At 40.5% G+C, this 14,017-nt stretch overlaps 1 protein-coding gene across 1 annotated transcript in view; it reads left to right on the top strand.

Moving 5' to 3' along the window:
* The first annotated feature begins 214 nt into the window (after positions 1-214).
* The window catches only part of TTC27 (tetratricopeptide repeat domain 27), a 144,550-nt gene continuing 130,747 nt past the window's right edge, over positions 215-14,017 (top strand). The window contains exons 1-3 of the mRNA XM_053459109.1: positions 215-326; positions 6,772-6,943; positions 10,658-10,787. Of these exons, the coding sequence (XP_053315084.1) occupies positions 251-326; positions 6,772-6,943; positions 10,658-10,787 (378 nt within the window). The 5' untranslated portion in view covers positions 215-250. The remainder of the gene's footprint in view (positions 327-6,771; positions 6,944-10,657; positions 10,788-14,017) is intronic.

Genomic DNA, 14,017 nt, shown 5'->3' with positions numbered 1-14,017 from the left:
ATTTTTCTGGTTCTCTCACGGGAAATCTATTAGATGTGGCTTCAACTCAATGTTTAGTGAATAAATCAAATTGTCATTGAATATAACCTCCGTGTTTTTTTTTGTTTATGATGTCCTTTCAGGTCATGCATATTTCTCTAGATTACAGTATGTTTTTTATTTTTATTTTAGTGGATCATCCTTAATATATCAAATCAACACACGTCTGCTATATTTTAAATCTGTGTCGGTCCCCACCTATTTGGTCTGAATGTGGACTTCTCTGGAGAAGGATGTGCTGAGGGGCTTCTCAGTGACATCGCAATCTGAACCACCAGTGAATGCAGGTGAGATATTGCATTGTTATGGGTGCAGGTCACACACCAAGCAAATGAAGAATCTGCTGTATGTCATGTACAAGAGCCAATTGTCTCATCCTTTTTTATCTGTAAGTCACACGTATAGGCAAACGCTATGTGCTTAAGTTAATAACACATAAACAATGATTATCTTTGATAACACACCAAACGTCACAGTACCTGAACCCTTGGATTTTAGAACTGGCTGAAACCTCCTCTGGCAGCTATAACCTCTAACAAGCGCTTCCGGGAGCTTCAGATCAGACCTACACAACGTTCAGGAGGCATTTTAGACCATTCTTCCTTACAGAACTGCTGGAGCTCAGCCAAATACCAAGGATGCCTGTTGTAAACTGCTCTCTTGAGGTTATTCCACATTCTCTAGGGGGTTAAGGCCTGGGGTCTGACTGGGCCACTTCAAAAGGCGGGTTTTATTTTTTTAAACCATTCTGTAGTAGATTTACTTTGCTGTTTATGGTCATTGTTCTGCTACATTACACAGCTTCTATTGCACTTCAGCTGGAGGACAGCCACCCTGATATTATTCTGTATGATTCCTTGATCATTTATTGACAACTATTCATTGTCCCCTCGATGATGGCAAGCTGTCCAGGCCCTGAGACAGCAAAGCAGCCCTAAATCATGATGCTCCTTCCACCATACTGAACCATTGGGAAGATGTTTTCATAGTGAAACCACTATACCTTAAGGTACGGTTGGGACAGATAAATTCAGGTTGCAGGATTTTTTGGATGCCTCATGAATGTAGGTGTAAGCAGCTTTCTAACTTTACCCATTTTCATGAATGCCCACCCCTATTAATAATACACTATCTACTTCTTGACCACTTTTTAGCCAAAACGTTACAAAATCCAAGCACCAAGCAACCACAGAAGAGTTTTACCCTGACCATTATAAGGAGCCAGATTATGTGTCCAGCTGGTGACTGGACTACAGTCCCACCTTTCCTTGGTAAGCTCTGCTAGGAGGCAGGAGCTCAGCCGGGTCCCATAACGCAATGTCACATAACCCTGCAGTTGTTGTGTGGCAACTCCTGGACTTTGAGTGTCTCCAGCGAGTGATGCAGATTTGTCATGCTCTGTTTAGTTACATCTTTTTTTTATTGTATACCGTATTTGCTCGATTATAAGGCGACCCTGATTATAAAACGACCCCCCAAATCGGAATATTAATTTAGGAAAAAAAGAAAAAGCCTGAATATAAGACAACCCTATAGGAAAAAAGTTTTACCAGTAAATGTTAATTCATGTAAACTATTTTTTTAAATAAAAGCTATGATTGAGAAAAATATTTTGGTTTTATTTCCTTCTATTTTCCAACCTGTCCCCCCAGTTATGCACATCTGCCCCAGAAATGCATTATACCCCCTAAATGCCACTGTGCCCCATGATATGCCTTTTAACCCTCTAAATGCCACTATGCCCCATGATATGCCTTTTAACCCTATATGCCACTGTGCCCCATGATATGCCTTTTGACCCCCTATGTGCCACTCTGCCTCCAGAAATGCCTTATACCCCTATATGCCACTGGCATTAAGGGGGTTAAAAGGCATATTATGGGGAAGAGTGGCATATAGGGAGGTTTAAGGCATTCAGGAGGCAGAGTGGCGTATAGAGGGTTAAAAAGGCATTTCTGGAGGCAGAGTGGCATTAAGGGGGTTAAAAGGCATTTCACAGAGCACTCTGCCTCCAGAAATGCCTTATGCCCCCCATTTAACACTCGTCCCCCCCTCCAAACCGGTGCGGGGAACTCTGATCTCTGACAGTCGGGGAAGGTCTGCACGATGGACGCAGACAACCCCCGCTGCTAGCCACGCCTCCTTCCTGCTGCAGCGGAAGTTGTCTACAGGAATCGCGTAGACATCTACACGCTGCCCCAGCTACACACCGGGGACTCAGAAGTACCGGTAAATGGGGCGGGGGGGAGACAGGAGGATCCAGGTCCCCTGCAGCTGCGGGGGATCTGGATCTTAGTCGTCTCATAGTCAGACCTATTTGAGGTCTGATTATAAGACGACCCCGATTATAAGACGAGGGGTATTTTTCAGAGCATTTGCGCTGAAAAAAACCTCGTCTTATAATCGAGCAAATACGGTATTTCTTATTAATTTTGTTAGCAGGAATTATAGAGAAAATGCTACACTATCTGAAGCTGACTTCACGGTACAAATATTTGTGAATGATATACATAATTTAACCAGTTGGTATATTGTATATTGATATAATGTACACCAGTAATTATATGAGATTTACTTTGACAGGGGAGATACAACATGTACCAGGAGGCCACTGATTCTTTCTGCATAATTTTAACATCCTTTCCGATATAGCCAGCTCTAGAACAGTCTCAGAGGTTTTTTTTTTTTTTACAGGTTCTCTGTTGTAGCTAGGTGATGCATGAGTGCACATTAAAAGATGTGAAGCGTATAAAGCTTCAAAGAGACAAGGAGACCAACACTGAGTCCTGGAGTCACCTCCTTGTACCAAATGGGAACAGAGGTTTTATGTAGCAAGATAAAAATATACCAGTTTTGGTATGTTTAACAAAAATTTTAGTAAATTGTCTTGGTGCTGAGATCAGTCTTAAATGTCAAATACAGGCATTGAAAAAAGTTCCCGTAGTTGTTTTTATTGACACCTCCCTTCTAGATTTTTGATGTAAACCAGAAGTCACTTTCCCTAATCTTAAATTTTATTCTATTGTACCCTAAATAAATCCATTTAATGGTGTTTACTGATTAAAATCTTACACATGAGTATACCATTGAGAAAGGTATCTTAACTTCTGTTCTCTGGTTCTGCATGGCTATCCCTCCATAATTAAGGTCATGCCAGCCGTTATATGCACTTTAATGCATATGATAACTGAGAGATCCCTTTAAATTTGTGTGGTATTCCCATTGCATATGCAATCTGCTTTCCTTGCCTTCTTCAAGCACCATTGGGGAGACAAGGAGCTGCTGCTCTGTAACTGGAGCTTCTCCCAAAAGTGCAAGTGTTTTAGTTTTTCTCTGCATATTGACATACCCACAAAGTACTGTAATATGCAGTATTCTTTAGTGAAGCTGTACGTGACAGTAAAGTGTACTCTTAAGTCATCTCTGCCCTGTTGTTAAGTAGCTTATTGTTGTTGATTGGTGTAGGTAGCCTTTATAAGGAGAAAGAGAGGAAAGAGATCAGTAAAGAACAGTAAGGTAATGCTCACTCGTCCATGGGATGTCGCTTACCTTTTATATCTAACCAAATATCTCCTAATCAGTTGCACTGACCAGCAAAAATCACAAGGTAATCACAACTTTCAGAAAATGAGTTTAGTTATGTTAAAAGCTGTACTTTGAGAAACCAGGAAGCACACCTGTCTGCAAGTGATGTATTAACCTTCAATCGGCTCCAGAACCGGATCAGGGAAAACTGCAGGCAGTGCTCTGTTTTGATTTCAATGGGGGGGCACTTTCCTGCCACTGATATGTTGTACCATGGAGGACGGGAGCAACTGCTTTAGTGTCAGGTAAGAGCTTTGTTTTATTTTGGAATAATGCATATTAACCCCTTCAGTCCCCAACAGACGTACTGGTACGTCCATAAACGCATCTCAAGAAACACATATGGATGTACCGATATGTCCTTACCTTCTTGCAGCAGCAGGGAGATCAGGCTGTCGCAGAAGCCAGCATCGCTGCCCGATCTCCTGTAACAGCTGCCGGGGCGAATGCCCAAAAACTGTTACAGTTTTAAATGTGCGATCCCTCGGAAGGTCATCAGAGGACAGGATATTTCCTGCAGGGTATAAACTATAAAGCCCTTTATTTCCCAGATCTTCCAATTGTTTCAAAAAAGTTTAGAATGTAAACGGATACTATACAGCCCCGCCAATGGAGATACAGATTTCTTAAGGAATCAAGTATACTGTTTTTTTTCAAATACATTGAAACCTGTTTCTATAAAAGACATTCTAAAATAGATTGAATTTGATTGAGCTGAGGTTATTTTATGGTTGATGGTAATTAACCATTCCCCCATTCAGCATGTATTTAAATCACGTCTTGCTTTGAGACCAAGTAATTTACAGTAAAAAGGCTGCAAAAGATATCCATTCATGGTATAGGTTATGACATATCTTTTTAGGTAACCTTTAAAGGCCAGCATTCATGGCAAGCTTTCATATGTTTTTTCCTGTCCCTCATGGTTCCTATTTCTGCTTGAGTCTTTTTAGATTGTACTATGTCTCCAGTCTGACTTTGATGTGTTGTCATCCTTCCGGGTTTCATTCTTCTAAGCTACAGTGTCTGGGACACTTACCATAGGCGTAACTAAAGGCAGGTGTACCAGAATAGCCACTGCTAATCCACTTAGTTCACATTAAGGTGGAGCCCTGTTGCATATCTTTTTTGGTCAGGACATATCTTTCTTCTCCTCCTTCATGCTGGTCCAAGAAGCATTGTGGAAGAGTCTACGTACATTGCCAACTTTGTGTTCTTTGCGGAATAACTTCAATTTTGCCTTAACTTGCAATTTCATTGTAGAATAAGCAGTTTATCTCAGTGACCTTGAGAGAGAGAGAAAAAAGCTACATCCAATGTTTTTTCTTTATGAAATAACATTTACTTTAGATTTAATAAGTCCCCTGGTAAATGGAGAAATATCTCAAACTACATCTGTAGAAAAAGCTAGATCAGCACAGAACAGAAGCGTTTTTTCCGGTTTATATTTAATTACTTAGCTTTTTTCCTGTGCATTTGGTAGAAGACCCCAAACGTGGAGTATACATTCCTTTTTTTCACGTTTTGTTCTGCTTTTCCTTAAATAGCCACTAAAATGAAATTTAGCTTGAGACTCCGAAGCCTTAGATTTATGTGTATCATTTTAAATTTTAGCTTCTGTATTGACCACTGTTTGCTTGGTACTCAATGCATTCATAACCAAGCCTTCATCTTTACAATGATGTATATTATCTGTTCCTTTCTTTGATTTTAGCAATTAACCTTATTGAATCAATTGAATTATAAAGAAATGAAAGGAAAAAAAATCACATTGACAGCGGTTCGTAACTGCTCGCATCTGAAGGAAAGCTGTGATCTATTATAACGCCAGGGATTATCTGCACTTGCTTCAAGGCATTCCTTTATAGTCCCATTTTTCAAACCAAGCTGTCCTGTATCGGGACTGCATATGTCAGCTTTCTTCTGACATTATTCTTGGACTCCGTGAACCTGTCATAATGTTATATCTGTCCCGTCGGTCCTTGAGACCTTCATATTGTAATAATAATGTGTCTTTTACTAGAAGAGTAAGTGGAATGATTAGAACCAAGGAGGCACAGAAGGATTAATCTGTATTGATTGATAGGGATTTGTGACAATTAAGTTCAGGTGGTGTTTTAGCCAAGGCAGTGACTGGGGCTTACCTCTGTTGAATTTAATGAGACTGCACATATACGTAGTACAGTCATACCAAACGTAGGTCCTTATCTTTCAGCAGGTTCCTTTGTAAAAGCATTGGCATACAGATGATGGGATCGTTTTCATTTTTTTGAAAGGGCTATGCTACCTTAGGGGACTCTAAATGTCAGAGGAAACTTCTAGGGTATACCATATAATAGAAATAGCCATGAGCTTTGCACTTCGATAGTAAATATAAGGTTCTTTAATGTGCAATAAAGTGCTACTATAAACACATGATAAATGAGAGGGAAAAAAAGCACAAAGCTTAACTCGTTCACACCTTAAATGGCACATATTCATAAGCTTATGAGTAAGCGTCATTTAAGGCTCGAAACGCTTTAAGCTTTCAAGTTGGAGGCACTTTGTGGAGACACTTTGTGGAGACACTGTGGGTCTTCGTGCCTGGTCCCCGGGTGGATCCCGGCGGGGAGCTCTGGAGGGTTACTGTTGTGCTGCACGTTGAAACATTTTTGCTACACCCTATGATTCAGTTACTAGCACTAAAGATACCTATTAATAGTAATTATTATGCACACTTAATTGCACACATCCATGTGGGTTTGTGTGTACATGGAGATGTCTTCTATAAGATGTCTACTTTACAAGCTTTTCTATTACGCCAGTGTACAACCTAAAATTACATGTGTTTCATGGATTGCTTTAACAAATGGTTACAACCTCTTGAAAACCAGGGGATTCATGGATATACTATTTTAAATTAGTAAAGAGAGTTTGGTGGGGGGGAAATATTTTGCATACCAGAGAGTTTCCAAGTAGACAAAATTGCAACTGATCCCAACGCTGCTTTTAAAAAAGGGTTAAAATTGTCATGGAGATTTTACATGGTAAAGTATTATTTCTAACAGACTAAGTTCTATATCTAAAGATTCATCGAGAATGTGTAACTTCACTATAAATGCGGTAAGTTTTTTACAGAAAACATAAACGTGAAATGTCTTGTATTGACAGAAATCAGCTCACTGCTGCGGCAGCTGTTTGAAGGCAATTATGAAAGTATTCTCCTCAGTCCACGTGTGCAGGACATCTTCACAGCACCAACCACACATGAGAAGATTGATCTCTACCTGGAGAAACACATATCTGCATACTTAGATACCTCTTCTGATCTTGATGATGACAGGTAATTAGCTTCATAAGAAACTATTTATTGTAATAACTTGTTTTGTGCCTGTGTATGGGAATGTATCTTCATATCTCATAATATGTATCTATATCTGATAAGATGCTGGGTTCATTGAGGTACCCATGCTTGGCCAGTGACACACACGCAAAACATGAGGGACCAGTAACGCAAGTTATGTTTGCTTTATTGTCCCTGGCTCAAAGAAATCTGAGAAGCAAATCAGTATGAATTATGCTTGCCTACTTACCTGGCTGGTATGTTCTCTCTCTATTAAGAACTTTGGCATCCTACCACGCATACTCACCCATAACGATAGTTTTCATACATGAGCTCATAGTGTTGAAATCAGGCAAATCAGCTTTTGCTGTTTCATGGGTACCTACAAGACATGTTAAGGTGCAAAAGGAAGTGACTTTGAGGACCTCTATAATGCTTCTCATAGAAGGCACGTGAAGTGAATGGCGTGGAGGGTCATATCTGGTTCGAATACTGAACCCATCCAGAAGAGAAGACTGCATTGTGAAATTAATGATTAGATCTGAAGTATCTGACTAGTAACACTTTTAACAACTAACTTAAATGAACTCTGGGTTTGGTTCCGCTGTCCAAGCAGTCTGTGTAAATGTATTTAACAACTTTGATTTTGTAACATACCTGAAAACACCCAAGCTTGCACTTTAATTATACTCAACAAATAAAGGTACAGGTTTTCTTCCACACCAAACTGTATAGCACAAATTTATAAATAAGTAGTAACCTATACTTCTGGATTTGCTTCTTGGTTAGTTAAAGAAACAGGGCAATGATCTTTCCAATGGACCTTTGAGAAAGTAATGTGTCCCCAAAACCGACAAAAGACAACATAAAAGATAATTAAATCATTTATCACAAACAACTCACAAAAGTTTTATGAAACTTTAACCTTAAAATTTTATGATTTCAATGCCCAGTGATTCCTAAAGGTTTATTGTCTTTCTTCATCCATATATACCGTATTTGCTCGATTATAAGACGACCCCGATTATAAGACGACCCCCCAAAATCAAAATATTAATTTAGGAAAAAAACAAAAAGCCTGAATATAAGACGACCCTATAGGAAAAAAAGTTTTACCAGTAAATATTAATTCATGTAAATATATTTTTTAAATTTCCTTTTATTTGCCAACCTGCCCCCCCCCAGTTATGCCACTCTGCCCCCAGAAATGCTTTATACCCCCCCTATTTGCCACTCTGCCCCATGATATGCCTTATACCCCTATATGCCACTCTGGCATATAGGGGGTTAAAAGGCATATCATGGGGCTGAGTGGCATATAGGGGGTTAAAATGCATTTCTGGAGGTATATATGCATATCATGGGGCTGAGTGGCATATAGGGGGTTAAAATGCATTTCTGGAGGTCCAGAAATGCATTTTAACCCCCTATATGCCACTCAGCCCCATGATATGCCTTTTAACCCAGCATGTACTGGCTGCCTTGGCTTGATAGGAGTGTGATTGCTGCTAACAGCAATCACACTCCTATCAAGCCAAGGCAGCCAGTACATGCTGGAACCTGGGGATGATAGTAGTGGGATTACAGCCTCCCTATGCCATGCTACAACCCCCACCCCCCTTACACATCCATGCTATCACACACAAACACACATTCACAAACATTTAAATACTCATTCATTCCATTAATCACACATACTTCACACATTAATCACACATACTTACCCAAAAACCCTCCCCCACCCCCTTACCTGAACTGCAGATCTCTCACTCGAAGACTTCTGCAGGGGACCGGCTGTACCAGCAACTTCTCTGGCCCCGCCCCCAGAGGAGGGAGGGGGAGATAGAGTTCTGTGAGGAAGCTACAAGCTTCCTGTCCTCCTGCTTCTAACGGAAGAGACGCTGCTCGCGACCGGTAAGCAGCATGGCCCCAGCCATTTTTTTGGGGTCTGATTAGAAGACGACCCCGATTATAAGACGAGGGGTATTTTTCAGAGCATTTGCTCTGGAAAAAACCTCGTCTTATAATCGAGCAAATACGGTATATACATTTGCCCTTTTCCCTACCCCTCAGTTTCTAGGCATGCAGATGATCAGCGGTGTAAATTACCTGCTTGTTAAAGCCGATGCTCGGTATGCTTTCGTCGGTCAACTCCAGCTCGGGTTTGCAAGGATGTTCTTGGGGTCCAATAAGGGCCCCAATGTACAGGTGCAGAAAGTGATCCTTTGGATTTCCATGGAAGAGTTTTCTTGCCACTGATTGGCTGCTTCACCCCCAGTCAGTGCAATGCTTGGAAGTAGAGGACTGCATTGGGAGGCGGGTCCCGCAGGTCCCGCGGGACCCGCCAAAGAACTTGCGGGCGCGGGCGGTTTTTCAGCTATTGCGGGCGGGAGCGGGCGGTCAGCCAGCGTACCTGCGGGTCCCGGTAATCCCGCGCAGTCCCGCAAGGCTGCCTTCTCGCTGCTCCCTCACAGCGTCACTTCTCTTGTTCTGCCCAGGAACACAGCGGAGTCACGTGATTTAACATCTCATCAAATGACTGCTCCGTTCCTGCGGGAAAAGAAAAGAGACCTTCTGTGAGAGCAACCTGAAGGCAGCCTTGAGTGCGCGGGAAATCTGCAATTCTGATAAGGCAGTGAAAGAGTTTGTATTAACCAGTATGTATGATTTAGGGAATAGATCAATGGATGTTTGTGAATAACTTCTGCTGGGGCTTCTATGATGGGGGAGAGTGGCACACCAGGGAGCATAGTGGCATATTGGGGGCACAGTGGGTTATCTGGAGATATATGCATAACTGGGGGCACAGTGTCATATCAATGGTTGGAGTGGCATATCATGGGCAGAGTGACATATAAGTGTCTATAAGGCATAACTGGGGGCACAGTGGCATATCAGGGGTTGGAGTGGCATATCAGGGGGTACATGGCATATCATGGGCACAGTGGCATATCTGGGGGGTATAAGGCAAATCTAGGAGGCAGAGTGGCATATAGGGGGATATAAGGCATATCTGGTGTAGAAAGTGGCATATAGGGAAATATAAGGCATATCTGGGGGGCAGAGTGGCAAGCCTGGGGTCAGATATGCATAACTGGGGGGCAGGTTGGCAAATAAGAAAAATAAAAACAAGAAATAAATTTTTCTCAATTATACTTTTTATTAAATATGAAAACATAGTTTCCTTATCAATTAATATTTACTAGTAAAACTTTTTTTAGGTATTAAAACCTAGTTTGAGCGGGCGGGATAGGACGCATATGTTGCGGGAGCGGGCGGGAGTGGACAAACAATCAGCGGGAGCGGGCGGGATTGGACAAAAAATCAGCGGGAGCGGGCGGGATTGGACAAAAAATCAGCGGGAGCGGGCGGGATTGGGCAAAAAATCAGCGGGAGCGGGCGGGAGCGGGATTAAAAAAGCAGTCCCGCGCAGGGCTCTACTTGGAAGCAATGCCTGTGTCTCTTGTCTCTCTCGTTTTCGCTGTAAAAATATTATGTGCATCGTGTTGTGTCCATTTTTGTGTTGATGTATTATTATATCTCCCAGCATTAAAGAGTTAGGCCAATTCCACCTACTGCATAGGGTGTTTGTGTTGTATATATAAATCAGAAAATGAATACAATTCAGAGGATCTGTGAATAGTACTTGGACAATGTACTAGTCACTACACCTAGGTTTGATTAATCCTAATCACCATCTTTTCTTACTTGTAGACAGTTGGTGGTATTTCTTTTGGGAGTTTGCTGCCTTCACCTTTTTGTTCAGAGTAATTGGACTGGACCACCTGTCAATTCAGAACCCCAAGATTTCTTACCACCGTCATTATTTGAACAATCTTCAGAGGTATGTCGGCAGTTTGATGGGTTTACCATTTTATGTCATCGTTCTGTGTATAATTTGTTCTGCGTGTGCCAAGTTTGAAAAGTAGTCCGTGAAATGGTCAGATCAGTGGGAACTGGTTTTATGTTGATGTGGCCACTTTAACATTTGCGCTATAATAGTTTTTTATATATATTAGTGATGGCACAAATGTTTGGGCCATCCTTAACCTAGACTTTTCAATGGTCAGCCTCTGCATTAAATAGTTGGACAACACTATTCCAGAACAAGGGATTTTTGCACTTTTGTACTCTTATGATTAAGACGCAAACTCTTAGAATATACATATAAATTCACACTGATCTATATATTTCAGATAAACAAGCTCGTTACTCCAGCGCTAACGACTTTAGATGCTGCTGTTCTAGATACATGAAAAATAAATGGTTTCTATTGAAACGAAGTGCGATCGTTAATAGTCTAGACACGCAGCTGATCGACAGGCACGTAGGGGAGTGGCATTAAGTGAATGATATAGAGCCTAAAGACAGTGATAAGTATGTTTGATGGCTTGTTTGTTCAGAGAGATAGGACATCCCAGCGCACACGCTTGGCTTAGAGAGGGTCCTGAACCACGGCGTTCGATTTCCATATGAACCCTGCTAGAATAAAACTAAATTAACCTTATCTGCAAAGTGAATGATTTCTCTTTTTGATGAATGCCCGGCGCTTTTGATTACACTTAATTGAAACTTTGTATTAGTGAAATGAGAATGATTTATCACTTTGCTCTTGTGTATAACCACAAGGTCTCTTCCATCTAATTTATTCGGAGCAAGCTCTATCTCCATACTTTGTTTGCCAAGAGAGGCGAGTCCCCTCCCTGAATAAACTATTGATAATAAGCTGTAAAAATGTCTTCTGCATTAAAAATTAGGCATTTGGAAGGAGACAGGATGGAGATAATCTGAATTGCTGGAAACAGAACATTTAAGTGAACGCACACTCTGTACAATGAATTACATATTTAGCTGGGAGAATATCATTTTATTATTTGGTAGTTAGGCAGTTTGTGTCATTCAAATAACTATGCTGTGTGTTGTGAATTTTATTATTATTTCTTAGCATTTTATTTTATTTTTTAAAATAATCTTTACCACAACAGTCTCGCATTTTCATAAAAGGCATCATTCATGGGATAAGAGTTCACCTTTGTGAGAACAATGACGAGCACATATTTTTTTTGTATTTATTTTTTGACTAGTTAGTGATAACACCTTATAATCCATATATTTGCGAATGCCATGACCACTTTGGTTGAACAGCTCTACTAAAAGAGGTTTTTGAGCTGAATTTCTACCAGTATATAGAAGCAAGTGTGTCTTATTTACATGTTCTCCTGGTACTGCACAGTAACCTTCCCTGGATGTCACGGTGCATGCTTATAGCTATAAATTCACTGGAATTTTACGTTTCCAAGCTATTTTTTTCCATTGAGCCCTCATGGAATAACGCAGATCTAGCAGAATGAGAGTACCGTATTCTTATTGTATCATAGACAGTCACTGGTAATAAAGTGGAACGGCTCATAATACATATTCACTTAAAATATGTCAAAGAAAACATAAAATAATATACAAGCACAATTTAAAATATACATTAGCTAGTAAGGTGACTCAGCTTGACGCACAATACAAACCTCACATCATACAATAAAAACAAATTTATGATAACATACCCGGACAAAGTTTATAATACATCTTTTGGAACATGGGCAATGTCACTGGGGGAGGGTCAGATGACTGGCGTACACCCGAAACAATGAGTGCACCAAAGTGGGCTGTCAGAAGCTGCAAAGCTATAAATCTTCCTTGTGCCTTTTGTTTTTACTTTTTCAATGTACAATAGTTATGATAACGATTATGTGTAACACATTTTGAGACTATATAGTAGGCCACTTTAGCTACCCGTTGGAGGTTGATTGATCTCATAGCATTTCCATACCTGGAGCGTCCAGGGTGGGCTACCCAGAGCTCTCCCTCTTCTGAAGAGGTTGGTTCATGAGGTGGCAGGGATAGCCACACACACACAAGGGGCGTGGTTGGACATCCAAGGGGTGGAGCCAGGCACAGACAAGGGCGGGGTTAGCCCTCAATAGCATTAAATGGGTTAGAAATCTGAGGTAAATTGTTGAGGAGTGGGAAGGCTTAACGCTGCTGCCATGCCCTAGAGAAAGAGTGATCTGGAGATCCGGGGAAGCAGTGTTTCACCCAGAGTCTCTGGGCCAAACCCGGAGAGTTCCCAGGTATGATGTTTTTCCTCCATACATATATTTAATAAAACAACTATATACGGGTACATATATACATATATTTTAGGTTGAGTGTAATCTTTTTTTATAATATAGTGATTTGTTTCCAATAAAAGTTTATTGAAGATATTCAACTGTTGTTGTAAAGGCGTAGAAAATATTATAAGAGAGGAAGGACTGGGTTAATTGAACACAATATCATGGGCGAAGCATTTACAGACACCATATAAAGGCTCATGTACAATCATCATTTAGAGATACATGTGTTGTTATGCGCAGCTTTGGTTGTTTAACAAAAAAAAGGGGAGAGGGGGAGATATATTTCACTTTTATCTTTACTATTTGGTATAGTATTTTGCATTTTATCATCTGTTCCCGGTAAGCACTTTGTTATAGCAGGGGAAACCATCACAACTGGGAAATTTGTGATTCACTTACCTTTTCTCCTTTTTTCCTTTTTCTTTACATCTCTTACTGTACAAACTAAACTTATAAAAAAGGGAGAACCTGTGGATGCGTTACATCTTTTGTAGATGTTGTACTCATATGGTCACTCATCCAAATATTACATAAACAGAATAAAACTTGATAGACGTTCAGTGGTAGATCTAATTATGGTTTTCTGTTAGATGTGTCGGTTTCACCCTCATCTTATTCTATCATAGTTCAGAACCCTTTATGAAACAAAAATTCAGTGCACACCTGGCAGATAATTGGTCAGGGCCAGGTCTGTCCTTTGTTAGGCAGTGGGTTATTTATATATTATCGTTGAATAACGACATGAAATAAAAGCAGGTTGTTGCTTGTGCTTTCCCCCAAGCAACTGAGCAAGAACTAAGCTCTGCTTATGAGATCTTATTTTATATTCATGGTTTGGCGTTCCATTAAAAAAACGAATTTGTGGAATTGAATTACAACTTGTGACAGACTGCAAAAAAGGACC

This window comes from Spea bombifrons, chromosome 3 (genome assembly GCF_027358695.1).
Source record: "Spea bombifrons isolate aSpeBom1 chromosome 3, aSpeBom1.2.pri, whole genome shotgun sequence".
Lineage (NCBI taxonomy): Eukaryota > Metazoa > Chordata > Amphibia > Anura > Pelobatidae > Spea > Spea bombifrons.
The sequence above is the reverse complement of the archived record's forward strand: the minus strand, read 5'-3'. Positions and strand labels throughout refer to the sequence as shown.